The sequence below is a fragment of the Oncorhynchus gorbuscha genome, linkage group LG12, assembly GCF_021184085.1.
Source record: "Oncorhynchus gorbuscha isolate QuinsamMale2020 ecotype Even-year linkage group LG12, OgorEven_v1.0, whole genome shotgun sequence".
Lineage (NCBI taxonomy): Eukaryota > Metazoa > Chordata > Actinopteri > Salmoniformes > Salmonidae > Oncorhynchus > Oncorhynchus gorbuscha.
Window position 1 is genome coordinate 68,592,440 of NC_060184.1, and position 22,085 is coordinate 68,614,524.

The 22,085-nt window shown below is 47.6% G+C and overlaps 1 protein-coding gene across 5 annotated transcripts in view; it reads left to right on the forward strand.

The window, feature by feature from the left end:
- Positions 1 to 21,586, forward strand: part of wasf3b (WASP family member 3b) — a 30,582-nt gene extending 8,996 nt beyond the window's left edge. For all 5 annotated transcript variants that reach the window (XM_046290835.1, XM_046290838.1, XM_046290836.1 and 2 more), the window contains 8 exons: positions 3,947 to 4,093; positions 8,689 to 8,823; positions 12,494 to 12,647; positions 14,148 to 14,265; positions 14,344 to 14,525; positions 14,767 to 15,006; positions 17,471 to 17,769; positions 20,319 to 21,586. In XM_046290835.1, coding sequence (XP_046146791.1) covers positions 3,961 to 4,093; positions 8,689 to 8,823; positions 12,494 to 12,647; positions 14,148 to 14,265; positions 14,344 to 14,525; positions 14,767 to 15,006; positions 17,471 to 17,769; positions 20,319 to 20,476 — 1,419 coding nt within the window. In that variant the 5' untranslated portion in view covers positions 3,947 to 3,960 and the 3' untranslated portion in view covers positions 20,477 to 21,586. The remainder of the gene's footprint in view (positions 1 to 3,946; positions 4,094 to 8,688; positions 8,824 to 12,493; positions 12,648 to 14,147; positions 14,266 to 14,343; positions 14,526 to 14,766; positions 15,007 to 17,470; positions 17,770 to 20,318) is intronic.
- The last annotated feature ends 499 nt before the right edge of the window (positions 21,587 to 22,085 follow it).

The following is a 22,085-nucleotide window of genomic DNA, read 5'->3' on the forward strand; positions in this document are numbered from 1 at the left end:
CGGTGGTGAGGCTGGTAAGCTAAGCTGGGCGGTGGTGAGGCTGGGAAGCTAAGCTGGGTGGTGGTGAGGCTGGGCGGCGCCGGAGAGAAGGTCTGCCGTTTTTATTGGCTCTTAACCAACCGTCCCATTTTGTTTGTTTTTTCACATTGTTTGTAACTTATTTTGTACATAATGTTCCTGCTACTGTCTCTTATTACCGAAAAGAGCTTCTGGACATCAGAACAGCGATTATTCACCTCGAATTAGACTAACAATTTTTCTTTGATGAGTCAGACTGGAAGGATTTACTCCGAACACCCGAACAGGCCCTCATCCCCGTCATTCGCTGAAGAAAGAAACTGAGATTTCATGGAAAGAGATTGGGGTGCCTTGCGAGGATCAGGCGACAAGTGTCTAATCTGCGTTTGTCATCCGTACTGTTAGCTAATCGCTGGAAATAAATGGGACAAACTGAAAGCACGTATATCCTACCAACGGGACATTAAAAACTGTAATATCTTATGTTTTACTGAGTCGTGGCTGAACAACAACATTAATAACATACAGCTGGCGGGTTATACACTCTATCGGCAGGACAGAACGGCAGCCTCTGGTAAGACACAGGGCGGGGCCAATGCATATTTGTAAACAACAGCTGGTACACGATATCTAAGGAATTCTCAAGGTTTTGCTTGCCTGAGGTGTATCTCATGATAAACTGTAGACCACACTATCTACCTAGAGGTTTCATCTGTATTTTTCATAGCTGTCTACATACCACCACAGATCGACGTTGGCGCTAAAACCACACCCAATGAGCTGTATACCTCCAAAAGAAAACAGGAAAACGCTCATCCAGAGGCGCCGCTCCTTGTGGCCGGGGAGTTTAATGCAGGGAAACTTAAATTGGTTTTTACCTAATTTCAATCAGCGTGTTAAATGTGCAACCAGAGGGGATGAAACTCTGGGGCTGCAGGGTAGCCTAGTGGTTAGAGCATTGGACTAGTAACCAAAAGGTTGCAATATCCCCGAGCTGACAAGGTACAAATCTGTCGTTCTGCCCCTGAACAGGCAGTTAACCCACTGTTCCTAGGCCGTCATTGAAAATAAGAATTTGTTCTTAACTGACTTGCCTAGTTAAATAAAGGTAAATTTAAAAACATAGACCACCTATACTCCACACACATTCATAAGGCCGCAGGGCCAGACGGATTACCAGGACGTGTACTCCGAGCATGCGCCGACCAACTGGGAAGTGTCTTCACTGACATTTTCAACCTCCCCCTGACTTAGTTTGTAATACCAACATGTTTCAAGCAGACCACCATAGTCCATGTGCCCAAGAACACTAAGGTAACCTGCCTAAATGACTACTGACATGTAGCACTCACGTTTTTATTTATTTTATTTTATTTCACCTTTATTTAACCAGGTAGGCAAGTTGAGAACAAGTTCTCATTTACAATTGCGACCTGGACGTCTGTAGCCATGAAGTGCATAGAAAGGCTGGTCATGGCTCACATCACCATTATTCCAGAAACCCCAGACTCACTCCAATTTGCACACCGCCCCAACAGATCCACAGATGACACAATCTCTATTGCACTCCACACTGCCCTTTCCCACCTGGACAAAAGGAACACCTATCTGAGAATGCTATTCATTGACTACAGCTCAGCATTCAACACCATAGTGCCCTCTGCAACTGGATCCTAGACTTCCTGATTGGCCTCCCCCAGGTGGTAAGGGTAGGTAACGACACATCTGCCACTCTGATCCTCAACACAGTGGACCCTCAGGAGTGCGTGCTCAGTCCCCTCCTGTACTCCCTGTTCACTCATGACTGCACGGCCAGGAACAACTCCAACACCATCATTATGTTTGCTGATGACACAACAGCCTGATCACCGACAACGATGAGACAGCCTATAGGGAGGTCAGAGGCCTGACCATGTGGTACAAGGACAACATCCTCTCTCAACGTGAGCAAAACAAAGGAGCTGATCGTGGACTACAGGAAAAGGAGAACCGAGCACGCCCCATTCTCATCGACGTCCACATCACCAACAAACTAACATGGTCCATGCACACCAAGACAGTCGTAAAGAGGGCACGACAAAACCTATTCCCCCTCAGGAGACTGAATAGATTTGGCATAGGTCATCAGATCCTCAAAAGGTTCTACAGCTGCACCATCGAGAGCATCCTGACGGGTTGCATCACTACCTGTTATGGCAACTGCTCGGCCTCTGACCACAAGGCCCTACAGAGGGTAGTGCGAACGGCCCAGTACATCACCGGGGCCAAGCTTCCTGCCATCCAGGACTTCTATACCAGGCAATGTCAGAGGAAGGCCCTAAAGACTCCAGCCACCCTAGTCATAGACTGTTCTCTCTACTATTGCACGGCAAGCGGTATCGGAGTGCCAAGTCTAGGTCCAAGAGGCTTCTAAACAGCTTCTACCCCCAAGCCATAAGACTCCTGAACATCTAATCAAATGCCTACCCAGACTATTTGCATTGCCCCCCTCTTCTACGCTGCTGCTACTCTCTGCTATTTTCTATGCATAATAATTGTAATATCTCTACCTACATGTACATATTACCTTGACACCGGTGCCACCATACATTGACACTGTATCGGTACCCCTTGTATATAGCCCCGCTATTGGGCAATGTTAGCTAGTTGACATTAGCCTTCTACATCTGGAACTTCCATCCTCTCAGACCAGGGGCACAATGCATTTTTTGTTTGGATCAGAATCTGCATTATAATCATTGGCCAGAACGGAGAATTTAGTAAAACCAGAAGTCCAAATCCCTGCCTTCATCCATGGTTAATTTAGGAAAGGGCCAATTTTAGCTAGCTAGTCACCTGAGGACAACAACACAACGAGATGCAACAATTCCGGTTGTTGCTACCCCCCTCTTCTATGATGCTGCCACTCTGTTATTTGCTATGCATAGTCACTTTAATAACTCTACCTTCGGGTTCATATTACCTCAACACTGGTGCCCCGCACATTGACTCTGTACCGGTACCCCCTGCATAAAGCCACCACATTGACTCTGTACCGGTACCCCCTGTATATAGCCTCCACATTGACTCTGTACCGGTACCCCCTGTATAAAGCCACCACATTGACTCTGTACCGGTACCCCCTGTATAAAGCCACCACATTGACTCTGTACCGGTACCCCCTGTATAAAGCCACCACATTGACTCTGTACCGGTACCCCCTGTATAAAGCCACCACATTGACTCTGTACCGGTACCCCCTGTATAAAGCCACCACATTGGCTCTGTACCCGGTACCCCCTGTATAAAGCCACCACATTGACTCTGTACCGGTACCCCCTGTATAAAGCCACCACATTGACTCTGTACCGGTACCCCCTGTATAAAGCCACCACATTGACTCTGTACCGGTACCCCCTGTATAAAGCCCCGCTATTGTTATTTACTGTTGCTCTTTAATTATTTGTTATTCTTATCTCTTTAAAAAAAAATGCATTTCTTAACTGCATTGTTGGTTAAGGGCTTGTAAGTAAGCATTTCACTGTAATACCTGTTGTAGTCTGCGCATGTGACAAATAACATTTGATTTGACTGTAGCTCATTTTCCCAATACCTGAATCACTCTGCTGTCCACTACTACTGCACTGCCGCTTGGTCTCGTCTGGACAGGTCACCGTCGTATGCCCAGCCTCACTTACCCTGTTTCCAAAAAGACTATTGTGTGTTTCTTAGTGTGTGCTAATACGTCTGGCCCATTGACTATCTGTGTGTGTGTGTGTGTGTGTGTGTGTGTGTGTGTATCAGTGTCTCCCTGCATTGTGAGTGTGTGCTTATAATACTAACAGTAGTTATAACTTACAAAATGTAGGAAAACGTGTCTGTTATTACATCCATTATGAAAGTACAGTGTGTGTCATATCATATGTATTGTGTGCTTCCTGTGTAACAGTGTGAGGTGTCACCATGCCTCTGGTGAAGAGGAACATTGACCCGCGCCACCTGTGCCGGGGGGCGTTACCAGACGGCGTCGGCAGTGAGCTGGACTGTGTGATGAACAACACCCTCTCCTCCATCATCCGCCAGCTCAGCAGCCTGAGTAAGACACGCAGAACACACCGAGCAGAGAGCAGTAACCACAGGCTACATAGAACTACATGCGCTTTCTACCGTGGTGACAACAGTGAAATAATACACTGTCATTGTACTATTCCCCACATATAGGTGTGCCATCTATGAATATCATGCTTATGCTCATCATATTATACTAATAAATTCTCCCCTAAATAACCTCTCATCTCATAGTCACCGTGCTGCAGTGCTGTTACATATTTTGAGGAGACCTGATGATATAGTGATGTCTAAGAAGCGATTAATTTGTCAGTGTTCAGTGAAACAGGATCTGGGACATAGAGGTGTCGAGGGGGGGGGTACGGTATATAATCCTGTTGAAATATTTCAAAAACATCTATTCATCCAGCTGTGTGTGTGTACCAGTAGTGGTGCGTGAGTGAAATGACTTGAGAAGCCAAGCCAGGGGAAGAAGAACTAACATTTTACAAACCATGTGTTGTGATAACTGCGTTGTTTCCTCTATAACATGTTAGTTCATATGCCTTGCCTCTGTGATATATAGCTCTAAGGCTGAGGCAATAAGAAGACAGAGGCAGAATAAATTCAACCACACTTTGTTTCATCCCGAAACCAGGGACAACCTCTGTCCGGTGAAGTCCACAAAGCATATTGCAGGTGACAAACAGTTACAGTACATGACCTACAGCAGGGTCAAGAAAGTTCAAGTTTCCAATATTTTCAGACCACTAAACAACTATTGATTTAGAAACACTGAGAGTTACTGCCAGTCACAAAGTTAAACGGGAGCTGCCTCCACAAGTCCTGCACCATTTTAATTTCAACATCATCAAATCACCTCTACTTAGCTTAGTTTAATACAGTGATGCAGCTAAAAGATCCCAAAAATAATTTTGTCCAATCACGGTCTATGACGGTACACTCTATTTGTTGTTGTCATAGGCTACCTGGCTAAAATGCTTGGACGCTAGCCTAGCTTCCTTTCATGGGCAACATAAGCTAGTTGACATTAGCCTTCTACATCTGGAACTTCCATCCTCTCAGACCCAGGGGCACAATGCATTTTTTGGGGGATCAGAATCCCCGTTATAATCATTAGCCAGTACAGAGAATTAAGTAAAACCACAAGTCCAAATCCCTGTCTTCATCTATGGCTAATTTAGGAAAGGGGCAATTTTAGCTAGCTAGTCACGAGGACAACAACACAACGAGATGCAACAATTCAGGTTGTTTCTGTCAAAGACGTATTTCTCTGTGATAGGAGTGACACCAAATCCCTTGACACTTTTGTTGTTGTTTTGTTTTTGGTCCGAAAGGACCATTCACTGTTTAGCTCAATGCTGATTGGCTATTGTCTTGTTTTGTTTTTTTATCAAGGGAGGCCAAATGCTCACCGGCTTCCTTTTCATTCAATGCTATGAGCAGCAACAATGTCATACTCTTTATGACCAGACGGAATCAGATAGATGGCCTACACACATGGAGACAGAGGGGTGCTGTTTTGCTCGTTTGGATGCTTTCTCAGAAAATTATGAAAACACAGAGATGAAATATACTTTCTTATTATTTACTTATTTTTTTCAATTTTGGGGGGGGGGCTGGCATCACTTGGCATCCTTTAACACACACTATTGGTGTGTGCTGTAATACAACAGCATTAAACAGAGTTACTATGACTTAAGGGGTTATTGCCTGAATAACCCTGCTACCCCCATGAAAGGACCCAGATAATGTCCTGTGAAATATTTAGAGATGTACTTTCCTCTCTTATACCCAGTATCCAACCACCCTCTGGCTCTCTCTCTCTCAACTCTCCTTTATTGCTTTATTCGTCTTGCTCTGTTTTCCTCCCTCCCCCCTCTCTCAATTTGAATTCCATTTCATTTAAGGGCTTTATTGGCATGGGAAACATATGTTTACATTGCCAAAACAAGGGAAATAGATGATAAACAAACGTGAAATAAACAATAAAAAAATGTTACAGTGAACATTACACTCACAAAAGTCCCAAAATAATAAAGACATTTCAAATGGCATATTATGTGCAAATAGTACAAAAGGGAAAATATAAAAACATAAATATGGGTTGTATTTACAATGGTGTTTGTTCTTCTCTGGTTGCCCTTTTCTTGTGGCAACAGATCACAAATATTGCTGCTGTGATGGCACATTGGTATTTCACCCAATAGATATGGGAGTTTGTGTAATCTGATGGAAATATGTATCTCTAACATTTTGAAGTGAAATTCAGAAAGTGGCCTTTCTCAATAGCAAGTAAGCTATACTTACTAAGTCTGTACATAGTCGAAGCTTTCCTTAAGTTTTTGGTCAGTCACAGTGGTCAGGTATCCTCTCTCTTTCTCTGTCATTGCAGATATGTTTTGGGATGACTCATGTACTGGAGGCAGCTAAGCAGAGTGATAACTAGCTGGCACAGCCACAAAGTCACATTTTAACCTTAACCACTGCTTGCCCTTATTAGTGGCGCAGCATCACAGTGCAAGAGGCGTCACTACAGTCCCTGGTTCGAATCCAGACTGTATCATATCTGGCCGGCATTGGGAGTCCCATAGGGCAGCGCACAGTTTTATGTTTAACCTTTATTTAATTAGGCAAGTCAGTTAAGAACACATTCTTATTTTCAATGACGGGCAGAACGACAGATTTTTACCTTGTCAGCTCGGGGATTTGACCTTGCAACCTTTCGGTTACTAGTCCAACGCTCTAACCACTAGGCTACCTACCGCCCCAGTATATAACGAGATTTTTCCATAGGCCCAGCGTCGTCCGGGTTTGGTCGGGGTAGGCGGTCATTGTAAATAAGAATTTGTTCTAAACTGACTTGCCTAGTTAAATTTAAAAAATAAATGAAGAGGCAATATTTTTTTCATGAATTTTTACAATTTAGCCAATTTTGACTTTGCAGCTGTCCCATCTAGCGGAAATCACTCAGTTCTGCCTCCAGGACAAGACTCATCCAATAAACATCTCTGCCATTGTGATTGTTCCTGTGGTGGGAGTGGGCCTTTCAGCAGCAGCTGTGTGGGTTCAATATAAACAAAGAGGGAGTCTAAGCTAGAGCCCTATCCCTGCCCAAATCTGTCCATGTTAAGCAGATCATTCATTATTAAGCAAGTGAAGAGTTTCTTTATGGGGGGCAATGAGAGGGTTGACTTTTTAGTCAAGATAACCATGAATTGCTATTTTGATACGTGAGGCTGATTTGATCTAATAGAAGATTGGTAATAACCTAAGTATTACCAATGTACTGATAAGTGTGACGCACGTGACATCCCGGCAACTTTGAGAAAGAGCACTTTATATCGGAGTTCTCCCTGTTGAAATTTGACACGGTATATGCATAATCATGAGGCTAGCATAGCATCTCACACTCCATTGAACATAGGCAGTTGACATCAACACCCCTCATAGATTATTCCTTTTCTTCCATTTCTATATAACGTGATTTATCCACCAATCCAAAAAGGACTAGGAAGGAGATTGACAACCCGCTGTTCCGCTCTGTGGACAACTAATCCCATTGTTAGGGCGGAGACATACAGATGGAAGATCTTCATTTGAGCCATTTTTCTACAGCAGGAAAATAAACCTGCAGGAACAGGAAATGTGGATTATGTGGATTATAATTCATGGACATTTTTGTAGGGGTTAATACATTTCTCATCAGGGAAAATCAAGTCTGACAAACTTCAGAGGCCTTTTTTAAACCTCAAATACACTACAAGTTTTCCAATTCTTGCGTTGTAGGAAAGTTCTCCTGCAACATGGTGATCATATTAAGATCCTAAGATCCCATATTAAGATCCTACATATTAAAATCCCATATCCTAAGCATCTTGTCATTATATCCATATCTCTTGTATAAATGACTGGGCACAAAGGCCTGGAGAGCCTGAACTAGGGACAGGAGCTGTGTGTTTGTGAGCACTTATGTGTGTGCTTAAGTTGATTTTGTGTGTGTGTGTGTGTGTGTGTGTGTGTGTGTGTGTGTGTGTGTGTGTGTGTGTGTGTGTGTGTGTGTGTGTGTGTGTGTGTGTGTGTGTGTGTGTGTGTGTGTGAGAGAGAGACAATGTTAGAACCATAGAGGGATTGGACCTCAACATTCTGAACCTCCTTTTCTTCCTCTAAATATTTGTCCAGTGGTCATCCTGTGCATGGGTGTGTGCGTGCCTCTCACACACAAATTAGTGTTAAACATTTTGACGCCTGATCTCAACAGATGTGCTCTTGCAAAGCTTGATTGTTTGTATTTTTCCTCTAGGACCTCACATGACAGTGATGCCCTGGTCTATTTGTGAGTTCAGTTTGTTAACAGAAGAATGGTAGACCTGTGCCTTTTGATAGTCCCAAGCATCAAGTCCATCTCAATGGATTTCTCCTACCAGTCAGGCTTTAATGTCATTGCTGTCTTTAACAATGGCTGTATCTCCTGTTGTCTGGTTGTTGCTTGGTCCTGTTGTCATAAACAGAACAGTTGCTCTATAGTATCCTCAAAGTGTGCTGCATACTGTATGCATCATTTAGTACACCAGAATGTCATGTTAACCACACACGATCCATCTGTCTACTCTTGTACTGCAGGTAAACATGCGGAGGACATCTTTGGGGAGCTGTTCAACGAGGCCAACACGTTCTACCGGAGAGCCAACTCCCTGCAGGACCGCATCGACCGTCTGGCTGTCAAGGTCACCCAGCTGGACTCCACTGTGGAGGAAGGTGAGACAGGGGTTAGAGGTCACAAGAAACAGGAAGTGGTGTCAATACTGGTTGCCAGAGGGATGTGAGGTCCTTTGCATTAGTGAGTTAAGTCAGTTGTGGAGAAAGTGCTGAAACTGAGGATGTACAGTGCATTCGGGAAGTGTTCAGACCCCTTGACTTTCCCCACATTTTGTAACATTGCTGTCGTATTCGAAAATGTATTAAATTATTTTTTTCCCCCCTCATGAATCTACACACAATACCCCGTAATGACAAAACAAAAACGGGTTTTTATAAATATTACATTTCCATAAGTATTCAGACCCTTTACTCAATACTTTGTTGAAGCACCTTGGGCAGCGATTACAACCTCAAGTCTTCTTCGGGATGACGCTACATGCATGGTACACCTGTATTTGGGGATTTTCTCCCATTCTTCTCTGCAGATCCTCTCAAGCTCGGTCAGGTTGGATGGGGAGCGTCGCAACACAGCTATTTTCAGGTCTCCAGCAATGATCATTCGGGTTCAGGTCTGGGCTCTGGCTGGGCCACTCAAGGACATTCAGAGACTTGTCCCAAAGCCACTCCTGCTTTGTCTTGGCTGTACTTAGGGTCGTTGTCCTGATGGAAGGTGAACCTTCGACCCAGTCTGAGGTCTTGACCACTCTGGAGCAGGTTTTCATCAAGGATCTTTCTGTACTTTGCTCCGTTCATCTTTCCATCGATCCTGACTAGTCTCCCAATCTCTGCCACTGAAAAATATCCCCACAGCGTGATGCTGCCACCACCATGCTTCACTGTAGGGCTGGTGCCAGGTTTCCTCCTTTGCATTCAGGCCAAAAAGTTCAATCTTGATTTCATCAGACCAGAGAATCTTATTTCTCATGGTCTGAGAGTCCTTTAGGTGACACTTGGCAAACTCCAAGCGGGCTGTCATGTGTCTTTTACTGAGGAGTGGCTTCCGTCTTGACCCTCTACAATAAAGGCCTGATTGGTGGAGTGATGCAGAGATGGGAGAACCTTCCAGAAGGAACCCCATCTCCACAGAGGAACTCTGGAGCTCTGTCAGAGTGACCATCGGGTTCTTGGTCACCTCTCTGTCCAAGGCCCTTCTTCCCTGATTGCTCAGTTTGGCCGGGCAGCCAGCTCTAGGAAGAGTCTTGGTGGTTCCAAACTTCTTTCATTGAAGAATGATGGAGGCCACTGTGTTCTTGGAGACCTTCAATGCTGCATTAGTTTTTTGGTATCCTTTCCCAGATCTGTGCCTTGACGTAATCCTGTCTCAGAGCTCTACAGACAATTTGTTCAACCTCATGGCTTGGTTTTTGCTCTGACATGCACTGTCAACTGTGGGACCTTATATAGACAGGTGTGTGCCTTTCCAAATCACGTCCAATCAATTGAATATACCACAGGTGGACTCCAATCAAGTTGTAGGATGATCAATGGAAACGGGATTCACCTGAGTTTAATTTCGAGTCTCACAGCAAAGGGTCTGAATACTAATGTAAATAAGGTATTTCTGTTTTTAAAAGTTTAATACAAAAATGTATAAAAACCTGTTTTCACTGTCATTGTGTGGATTCATGAGAATTTTAAAAAACTATTTTATAGTAAGGCTGTAATGTACCAAATGTGGAAAACGGGAAGGGGTCTGAATACTTTCTGAATACACCATATAAATACTTTTCTCCCATCTCTCCCTCTTTCTCTTGGTCCTTCTCTCTCTTGTTTGTCCTCCCTCCCGCCTCTCTCTTGTTTGTCCTCCCTCCCACCTCTCTCTTGTTTGTCCTCCCTCCCGCCTCTCTCTTGTTTGTCCTCCCTCCCGCCTCTCTCTTGTTTGTCCTCCCTCCTGCCTCTCTCTTGTTTGTCCTCCCTCCCGCCTCTCTCTTGTTTGTCCTCCCTCCCGCCTCTCTCTTGTTTGTCCGCCTCTCTCTTGTTTGTCCTCCCTCCCACCTCTCTCTTGTTTGTCCTCCCTCCCGCCTCTCTCTTGTTTGTCCTTCCTCCCTCCCGCCTCTCTCTTGTTTGTCCTCCCTCCCGCCTCTCTCTTGTTTGTCCTCCCTCCCGCCTCTCTCTTGTTTGTCCTCCCTCCCGCCTCTCTCTTGTTTGTCCTCCCTCCCGCCTCTCTCTTGTTTGTCCTCCCTCCCGCCTCTCTCTTGTTTGTCCTCCCTCCCGCCTCTCTCTTGTTTGTCCTCCCTCCCGCCTCTCTCTTGTTTGTCCTCCCTCCCGCCTCTCTCTTGTTTGTCCTCCCTCCTCTTGTTTGTCCTCCTCTCTCTTGTTTGTCCTCCCTCCCGCCTCTCTCTTGTTTGTCCTCCCTCCCGCCTCTCTCTTGTTTGTCCTCCCTCCCGCCTCTCTCTTGTTTGTCCTCCCCCTCCCGTCCCTCTCTCTTGTTTGTCCTCCCTCCCGCCTCTCTCTTGTTTGTCCTCCCTCCCGCCTCTCTCTTGTTTGTCCTCCCTCCCGCCTCTCTCTTGTTTGTCCTCCCTCCCGCCTCTCTCTTGTTTGTCCTCCCTCCCGCCTCTCTCTGTTTTGTCCTCCCTCCCGCCTCCCTCTCTTGTTTGTCCTCCCTCCCGCCTCTCTCTTGTTTGTCCTCCCTCCCGCCTCTCTCTTGTTTGTCCTCCCTCCCGCCTCTCTCTTGTTTGTCCGCCTCTCTCTTGTTTGTCCTCCCTCCCACCTCTCTCTTGTTTGTCCTCCCTCCCGCCTCTCTCTTGTTTGTCCTCCCTCCCACCTCTCTCTTGTTTGTCCTCCCTCCCGCCCTCTCTCTTGTTCCCTCCGCCTCTCTCTTGTTTGTCCCTCCCCCCCTCCTTGTTTGTCCTCTCTCTTGTTTGTCCTCCCTCCCGCCTCTCTCTTGTTTGTCCTCCCTCCCGCCTCTCTCTTGTTTGTTCCCTCCCACCTCTCCTCTTGTTTGTCCTCCCTCCCGCCTCTCTCTTGTTTGTCCTCCCTCCCGCCTCTCTCTTGTTTGTCCTCCCTCCCACCTCTCTCTTGTTTGTCCTCCCTCCCGCCTCTCTCTTGTTTGTCCTCCCTCCCCTCTCTCTTGTTTGTCCTCCCTCCCGCCTCTCTCTTGTTTGTCCTCCCTCTCTCTTGTTTGTCCTCCCTCCCCTCTCTCTTGTTTGTCCTCCTCCCGCCCTCTCCCGCCTCTCTCTTGTTTGTCCTCCCTCCCGCCTCTCTCTTGTTTGTCCTCCCTCCCGCCTCTCTCTTGTTTGTCCTCCCTCCCGCCTCTCTCTTGTTTGTCCTCCCTCCCGCCTCTCTCTTGTTTGTCCTCCCTCCCGCCTCTCTCTTGTTTGTCCTCCCTCCCGTCCTCCTCTCTCTCTCTTGTTTGTCCTCCCTCCCGCCTCTCTCTTGTTTGTCCTCCCTCCCGCCTCTCTCTTGTTTGTCCTAAACCCCTCCCGCCTCTCTCTTGTTTGTCCTCCCTCCCGCCCTCTCTTGTTTGTCCTCCCTACCCAGGGCCCGTCCCAGAGTCTACCTCACCTCTCTTGTTTGTCCTCCCTCCCGGGCAGTCTCTTGTTTGTCCTCCCTCCCAGATCTCTCTTGTTTGTTCTCCCTCCCGTCCTCTCTTGTTTGTCCTCCCTCCCGCCTCTCTCTTGTTTGTCCTCCCTCCAGCCTCTCTCTTGTTTGTTCTCCCTCCCGCCTCTCTCTTGTTTGTTCTCTCGCACTCTTTTTCTCCCTGTTTGTCCTCTCTCTCTGTCCTCAGTCTCTCTGCAGGACATTAACATGAAGAAGGCATTTAAGAGTAGTACCGCCCAGGACCAGCAGGTGGTGTCCACGAGGAGCGTGCCCATCCCTGTCAAGGAGATGTACAACCTGAGTGATAAACCTCCACCGCTCAACATCCTCTCCAAATATAGGTGGTTTATCTCCCCATCCCTTTCTATGATCTGTCTAACCTCTCTACTACCCAGGGCAGTGTAAACCCAGAGTCAAATACCTCACCAGATCTGTCTAACCTCTCTACTACCCAGGGCAGTGTAAACCCAGAGTCAAATACCTCACTAGATCTGTCTAACCTCTCTACTACCCAGGGCAGTGTAAACCCAGAGTCAAATACCTCACCAGATCTGTCTAACCTCTCTACTACCCAGGGCAGTGTAAACCCAGAGTCAAATACCTCACTAGATCTGTCTAACCTCTCTACTACCCAGGGCAGTGTAAACCCAGAGTCAAATACCTCACCAGATCTGTCTAACCTCTCTACTACCCAGGGCAGTGTAAACCCAGAGTCAAATACCTCACCAGATCTGTCTAACCTCTCTACTACCCAGGGCAGTGTAAACCCAGAGTCAAATACCTCACCAGATCTGTCTAACCTCTCTACTACCCAGGGCAGTGTAAACCCAGAGTCAAATACCTCACTAGATCTGTCTAACCTCTCTACTACCCAGGGCAGTGTAAACCCAGAGTCAAATACCTCACCAGATCTGTCTAACCTCTCTACTACCCAGGGCAGTGTAAACCCAGAGTCAAATACCTCACCAGATCTGTCTAACCTCTCTACTACCCAGGGCAGTGTAAACCCAGAGTCAAATACCTCACTAGATCTGTCTAACCTCTCTACTACCCAGGGCAGTGTAAACCCAGAGTCAAATACCTCACTAGATCTGTCTAACCTCTCTACTACCCAGGGCAGTGTAAACCCAGAGTCAAATACCTCACCAGATCTGTCTAACCTCTCTACTACCCAGGGCAGTGTAAACCCAGAGTCAAATACCTCACTAGATCTGTCTAACCTCTCTACTACCCAGGGCAGTGTAAACCCAGAGTCAAATACCTCACCAGATCTGTCTAACCTCTCTACTACCCAGGGCAGTGTAAACCCAGAGTCAAATACCTCACTAGATCTGTCTAACCTCTCTACTACCCAGGGCAGTGTAAACCCAGAGTCAAATACCTCACCAGATCTGTCTAACCTCTCTACTACCCAGGGCAGTGTAAACCCAGAGTCAAATACCTCACTAGATCTGTCTAACCTCTCTACTACCCAGGGCAGTGTAAACCCAGAGTCAAATACCTCACTAGATCTGTCTAACCTCTCTACTACCCAGGGCAGTGTAAACCCAGAGTCATACCTCACCAGATCTGTCTAACCTCTCTGTGTACCACAGGAGGCTGCTGGGGGGAGGACGTGTCATAATAATGTCCGGAACAGAGCAAATGGAATGTCATCAACACCTTCAAACCATGTGTTTGATGTATCTGACACCATTCCACTGATTCCGTTCCAGTCATTACCACGAGCCGTCCTCCCAAATGAAGGTGCCACCAACCTCCTGTGGCATAAACCCAGAGTCTCATAATGGAATGTTGTGGACTTCATTTCCCATAAACCCTGAGCCGTGTTTGCCCTGTAGGGATGACCACAAGGAGGGGCTGAAGTTCTACACTGACCCCTCCTACTTCTTCAACCTGTGGAGAGAAACAATGCTGCAGGACACAGAGGACAAGAGGAAGGAGAAGAGGAAGAACAAAGTAAAGTCTAAAGTTATCTATCTTTCTTTCATTGTATCTCTTCCTCCTCCGTCTCCACTAATATGTGTCTCCTCCCAGGAGCAGAAGCGTTGTGTGGATGGGACGTTGCAGAGGGAGGTGAAGAAGGTGCGTAAGGCTCGGAACCGTCGCCAGGAGTGGAATATGTTGGCCCTGGATAAGGAGCTGAGGCCTGACCACCGCCACACACACTCGCTCCACCAGGGGCCCACCTCCGAGGGATCACTGTCCCCTGAGATGAGGTCAGTCATCACACACGTACATACATATGAGATGAGTTCAATGAAAAGTTTACACATGAACACATTTGCATTTATAACATAATGTAAAGAAGTATGGAGTAATTACTTTTCTGTATAGATTATTACCCACTTAAGGTGTTACCCCAGTGCTGTGCTAGTTTAGTCTCCCTCTGCTGTTCAGGGAGAATTTAGCCCTCTTACTCCTCCTGCTGGCCATGCTGTAACCTTTTCCATCTCCTAGGGGTCTTGGGCCTGATCACATGGACCACCACCACTACCCTAACTCAACCAACCATGCTGGTCATGCCTACACATACTCCGGCCCACCCCCGAGTCTCCTGGCTGCTCAGCTGGCTGCCCAGGGACATGCCACTCTGGACAAGGACTATAGGGGAGCCACCCTGGGTCGCCCCCATGATGCTCCACCCCCTCCTCCACCCACTGAGAACATGAACGGATCTCTGCCCCCTGTGGACTACAGGTCAGCAAGTGCACAGACACACGCATACATAAACACCCTGGCAGACAGACAGACATGTGTAAATGCACACTCAAATAAACATTAAAACGTGCACACAGACAAATCCATGTGCGCTCTTTTGTTGTCACTCTAGGGTTTGGTTGAGTCTTGTGTCAGGGGAAATCTGATCTGATGACGAACAACAGGCTTAATTCTCTCTGGGACTAATCTTTAGGTTTATACTGTCACCCATACAAACCGAGTACAGCCCTGGTACTCTCAACTGCCTTGGTCTTGGCACGACTCCGTAATAAACTCTGTGAAAATAATGGCATCCTGATATTCATTCTTCTTCAGCTGTCAGAGGATGTTTAGTGTGACATCGCTATAAGTGAGATGTTTTTATGGAGAGGCAGATAGACAAGATACTTTCGATTTCTGAAATGGTTATGATGATTAATACAGTATAATGCTTCATGCCCACGGTCTCACTTTGTCCCTCCTCTCTTCTCTTTCTTTCTTTTTCTCGCTCTCTCCCTCGTCCTCTCTACCTTCTCTCCCTCGTCCTCTCTACCTTCTCGTCCTCTCTACCTTCTCGTCCTTTCTACCTTCTCGTCCTCTCTACCTTCTCTCCCTCGTCCTCTCTACCTCCTCTCCCTCGTTCTCTCTACCTTCTCTCCCTCGTCCTCTCTGCCTTCTCTCCCTGCCCTCTCTCCCTCGTCCTCTCTGCCTTCTCTCCCTCTCTCTCCCTCGTCCTCTCTGCCTTCTCTCCCGCTCTCTCCCTCGTCCTCTCTGCCTTCTCTCCCCGTCCTCTCTCCCTCCCTCTCTCTCCTCTCTCTACCTTCTCCCTCTCTCTACCTCTCTCTCCCTCTCCTCGTCCTCTCTACCTTCTCTCCCGCTCTCTCCCTCTACCTTCTCCCGTCCTCTCTGCCTTCTCTCGTCCTCCCCGTCCTCTCTACCTTCTCTCGTCCTTCTCCTTCTCTCCCTTCTCTCCCTCCCTCGTCCTCTCTACCTTCTCTCCCGCTCTCTCCCTCGTCCTCTCTACCTTCTCTCCCGCTCTCTCCCTCGTCCTCTCTACCTTCTCTCTCCTCGTCCTCTCTACCTTCTCTCCCTCTCTCTCCCTCGTCCTCTCTACCTTCTCTCCCTCTCTCTCTCTCGTCCTCTCTACCCTTCTCTCCCTTGTCCTCTCTATCTTCTCTCCCTCGTCCTCTCTGCCTTCTCTCCCGCTCTCTCCCTTGTCCTCTCTACCTCCTCCCTCGTCCTCTCTACCTTCTCTCTCCTCGTCCTCTCTACCTTCTCCCCTCTCTCCCCTCCTCTCCCTCTACCTTCTCTCCCTCGTCCTCTCTACCTTCTCTCCCCTCCCTCGTCCTCTCTACCTTCTCTCCCGCTCTCTCCCTCGTCCTCTCTGCCTTCTCTCCCGCTCTCTCCCTCGTCCTCTCTACCTTCTCTCCCGCTCTCTCCCTCGTCCTCTCTACCTTCTCTCCCTGTCCTCTCTCTCGTCCTCTCTGCCTCTCCCTCGTCCTCTCTGTCTCTCCCTCGTCCTCTCTGCCTTCTCTCCCGCTCTCTCCCTCGTCCTCTCTGCCTTCTCTCCCTCTCTCCTCTCTGCCTTCTCTCCCGCTCTCTCCCTCGTCCTCTCTGCCTTCTCTCCCTCGTCCTCTCTGCCTTCTCTCCCCTCTCCTGCCTCTACCTCTCTCTCTTGTCCTCTCTGCCTTCTACCTTCTCTCCCCTCTCTCCCTCCTCTCCCTCGTCCTCTCTGCCTTCTCTCCCTCGTCCTCTCTACCTTCTCCCTCGTCCTCTCTACCTTCTCTCCCTTGTCCTCTCTACCTTCTCTCCCGCTCTCTCCCTCGTCCTCTCTACCTTCTCTCCCGTCCTCTCTACCTTCTCTCCCTCGTCCTCTCTGCCTTCTCTCCCTCGTCCTCTCTGCCTTCTCTCCCGCTCTCCTCTCTCTGCCTTCTCTCCCGCTCTCTCCCTCGTCCTCTCTACCTTCTCTCCCGCCTCTCTCCCTCGTCCTCTCTGCCTTCTCTCCCCTCGCTCTCTCTCCCTTCTCGTCCTTCTCTCCCTCGTCCTCTCTACCTTCCCTCTCCTCTCTACCTTCTCTCCCTCCTCCCTCTACCTCTCTACCTCTCTCCCTCTGCCTCTCTCCCTCGTCCTCTCTACCTTCTCTCCTCTCTGCCTTCTCTCTCTCCTTCTTCTCTCCCTTCTCTCCCGCTCTCTCCCTCGTCCTCTCTACCTTCTCTCCCGCTCTCTCCCTCGTCCTCTCTACCTTCTCTCCCGCTCTCTCCCTCGTCCTCTCTACCTTCTCTCCCTCGTCCTCTCTCTCTCCCGCTCTCTCCCTCGTCCTCTCTCCCGCTCTCTCCCTCGTCCTCTCTACCTTCTCTCCCTCTTCCTCTCTACCTTCTCTCCCTCTTCCTCTCTACCTTCTCTCCCTCGTCCTCTCTACCTTCTCTCCCTCGTCCTCTCTACCTTCTCTCCCGCTCTCTTTCAGTATGATGGAGGGATATGGAAACGGTCCTCCTCCCACTCCTCTCATGCCATCAGCACAATCTGCCTTTGCCACGCCCCCCGGAGGACCACTTCCTCCTCCAGGACCAGTGGGATCAGCCGGTGGCTATGCCCCGACCCCACCACCACTCACTGGGTCTCTGGTGGCTCCACCTCCCCCTATACCTCCGCCCCCTCCTCCAGGCTCCTCCTACTCTACCACTCCCAAGATGTCCTCCGTGCCCCACATTGCCCAACCTGTTAATGATGCTCGTAGTGATCTGCTGGCTGCCATACGCATGGGTAAGACTGCCTATCTGTATCTAACCCTGTGTGTCTCTGTGGCAGGGTTATTCAGTCTGTCTGTGTCTGACTAACTTGACTGGGGGCTGATTTTGCATCGCTTAGTGCCCCGGGTGGGTGGATATTTCACTTTGGGACCAATGGCCAAAAATTAGAAAACTGCGCTCAACCGGGCGCCAGACCATGCCTTTTCTGACTGACTGGCTTGCTGACTGTGTCTAACTGTCTCTCTCCCTGGCTGTAGGTATCTAGTTGAAGTGTATCTATCGGTCTCTCTCCCTGGCTGTAGGTATCTAGTTGAAGTGTATCTATCGGTCTCTCTCCCTGGCTGTAGGATGAAGTCACTCGGTCTCTCTCCTGGCTGTAGGTATCTAGTTGAAGTGTATCTAACTGTCTCTCTCCCTGGCTGTAGGTATCTAGTTGAAGTGTATCTATCGGTCTCTCTCCCTGGCTGTAGGTATCTAGTTGAAGTGTATCTATCGGTCTCTCTCCCTGGCTGTAGGTATCTAGTTGAAGTGTATCTATCGGTCTCTCTCCCTGGCTGTAGGTATCTAGTTGAAGTGTATCTATCGGTCTCTCTCCCTGGCTGTAGGTATCTAGTTGAAGTGTATCTATCGGTCTGTCTCCCTGGCTGTAGGTATCTATCGGTCTCTCTCCCTGGCTGTAGGTATCTAGTTGAAGTGTATCTATCGGTCTCTCTCCCTGGCTGTAGGTATCTAGTTGAAGTGTATCTATCGGTCTCTCTCCCTCTATCTATCGGTCTCTCTCCTGGCTGTAGGTATCTAGTTGAAGTGTATCTATCGGTCTCTCTCCCTGGCTGTAGGTATCTAGTTGAAGTGTATCTATCGGTCTCTCCCTGGCTGTAGGTATCTCTCTCCCTGGCTGTAGGTATCTAGTTGAAGTGTATCTATCGGTCTCTCTCCCTGGCTGTAGGTATCTAGTTGAAGTGTGTTGAATCTATCGGTCTCTCTCCTGGCTGTAGGTATCTAGTTGAAGTGTATCGGTCTCTCTCCCTGGCTGTAGGTATCGGTCTCTCTCCCTGGCTGTAGGTATCTAGTTGAAGTGTATCTATCTCTCTCCTGGCTGTAGGTATCTAGTTGAAGTGTATCTATCGGTCTCTCTCCCTGGCTGTAGGTATCTATGAAGTGTATCTATCGGTCTCTCTCCCTGGCTGTAGGTATCTAGTTGAAGTGTCGGTCTCTCTCCCTGGCTGTAGGTATCTAGTTGAAGTGTATCTATCGGTCTCTCTCCCTGGCTGTAGGTATCTATCTATCTAGTTGAATCGGTCTCTCTCCCTGGCTGTAGGTATCTAGTTGAAGTGTATCTATCGGTCTCTCTCCCTGGTATCTTGAAGTGTATCTAAGTAGGTATCTAAGTGTATCTATCGGTCTCTCTCCCTGGCTGTAGGTATCTAGTTGAAGTGTATCTATCGGTCTCTCTCCCTGGCTGTAGGTATCTAGTTGAAGTGTATCTATCGGTCTCTCTCCCTGGCTGGTATCTGTAGGTATCTAGTGTATCTCGGTCTCTCTCCCTGGCTGTAGGTATCTAGTTGAAGTGTATCTATCGGTCTCTCCCTGGCTGTAGGTATCTAGTTGAAGTGTATCTATCGGTCTCTCTCCCTGGCTGTAGGTATCTCTCGGTCTCTCTCCCTGGCTGTAGGTATCTAGTTGAAGTGTCGGTCTCTCTCCCTGGCTGTAGGTATCTAGTTGAAGTGTATCTATCGGTCTCTCCCTGGCTATCTAGTTGAAGTGTATCTATCGGTCTCTCTCCCTGGCTGTAGGTATCTAGTTGAAGTGTATCTATCGGTCTCTCTCCCTGGCTGTAGGTATCTAGTTGTAAGTGTATCTATGGCTGTAGGTATCGGTATCTATCGGTCTCTCCTGGCTGTAGGTATCTAGTTGAAGTGTATCTATCGGTCTCTCTCCCTGGCTGTAGGTATCTAGTTGAAGTGTATCTATCGGTCTCTCCCTGGCTGGCTGTAGGTATCTAGCTTAGGTATCTAGTTGAAGTGTATCTATCGGTCTCTCTCCTGGCTGTAGGTATCTAGTTGAAGTGTATCTATCGGTATCTATCGGTCTCTCTCCCTGGCTGTAGGTATCTCTCTCCCTGGCTGTAGGTATCTAGTTGAAGTGTATCTATCGGTCTCTCTCCCTGGCTGTAGGTATCTAGTTGAAGTGTATCTATCGGTCTCTCTCCTGGCTGTAGGTATCTAGTTGAAGTGTATCTATCGGTCTCTCTCCTGGCTGTAGGTATCTAGTTGAAGTGTATCTATCGGTCTCTCTCCCTGGCTGTAGGTATCTAGTTGAAGTGTATCTATCGGTCTCTCTCCCTGGCTGTAGGTATCTAGTTGAAGTGTATCTATCGGTCTCTCTCCCTGGCTGTAGGTATCTAGTTGAAGTGTATCTATCGGTCTCTCTCCCTGGCTGTAGGTATCTATCGGTCTCTCTCCCTGGCTGTAGGTATCTAGTTGAAGTGTATCTATCGGTCTCTCTCCCTGGCTGTAGGTATCTAGTTGAAGTGTATCTATCGGTCTCTCTCCCTGGCTGTAGGTATCCAGTTGAAAAAGGGACAGGAGCAGCAGGAGCAGCAGGAAAAGAGGGAGCCTGTAGGGAACGATGTGGCCACCATCCTGTCCAGACGCATCGCCGTTGAGTACTCTGACTCCGAGGACGACTCCGAGTTGGAGGAGAACGACTGGTCTGACTAACACACACACACACACACACACACACACACACACACACACACACACACACACACACACACACACACACACACACACACACACACACACACACACACACACACACACACACACACACACACACTCAAAAGCTGAAAAGCACATACACGTGCACGTTCACATCCACAAACTAAGAACCACTAAAAGGTATGTGTACGAACACATGAACATAAGCTAACATTCACATATACAGACTCATACACTCCCTCGTGTCGTAGGTATGTTTGTACAGTATATAAGCTGGGTGATCCTTGGTCACATGTAGCACTGCTGGGAGATCAGGCTCCTGCATCAGCTGCTGAAGGATTCCCAACTGGAACGCTAGGGTTGAATTCAAGATGCATAGTGTCATGTTCAGCTGCTATACAGACACTAACTGCAAACCAACGTTCAATTCAAAACTATTACATGAACATATAAGAATTCTCATGCAACGCTCTGGGCATCTTGAATACACCCCAGGAGACCACAGTGTCTCTGTATAATATGTTATCCATAATAACACTAGTAAAGCCCTGTATGTGTTGGCACCCCACGAATGGGGACTTATCTCATGTATGGTAACTATCTTAAGGGCGTCACTTGGAGAAATAGCAACCTCTCCTTGGACAGAAAATCTACTTGTCTTTTCTAATGTTTTTACTCAAACACTTATTAATAGTTAATCTGGGAAGCGACAAGCTTTTAATGTGTAGATTATAGCAACTGGAGGAAGAGAAGTCCGAGTGGACTGCGGTGGTCAGGGTAGCGTTCAGGAGGAACAAATAGGATCATTTTAAAAAAAGCGTTTCCCAACTGTTCCTTCTGAACAACACCTGAGAGTGAGGCTGTATTCCATCAACCGCACAAACAATGTAGACCAGATATATGTTGAGAGTTAGGCCAATGAGGGTTCTCTCTGAACATCCATGGAGCGCCACTTTCTCCTCAATAGTCATTTCTAAGTGATAATTAAAGCTTCCACGTTGTGCTGTTTACTGTTGATAGTTTTCACAGTGAAAGCAGATGTGCAATTTGTTGACTTGAATACACATTATCCCCAATGCTAATCAATAAAAAAATCTGTTAAATTCACTGCTCTGTTTTGCTTGATTACAGTGGGTCATTTCATAGGGAACTGTCAGAGGCGCTCTCGTTTTGGTACATCACAACTATTCATTAATAAAGTTCTATATGGGTGCTAACATGGTGGCTGTGGTAAAACCTGGCCTAACTCTATATATGTGACTGATGTAGACTATTAACTGGCCATCTTCCTAAGTGGTACTCAAGAATGGATATTGAAACGGAGCTGGAGTGTGTGGTAAGAGCGTCTGATTGGAGATCAGAGAGATATGAGTGAAAGGAAGCTTAATGAATAACATCTGAGACTATGATCGCTTAGTGATGTCTAGCAAAGATTTGGGAGCTGAAAAATAGATTGGATTGTTTTTTTTGTAAAATCTGTAACCTTTGAACTCTGACCTTGAGAACAAATATGAAAATGGATATTCACAATGTTGTCTGCGATTCTTTTACTGGCGTACCGTTGTCAGGAGACAACATGGTCCTGATGGTGACACAGCAGTTTCCA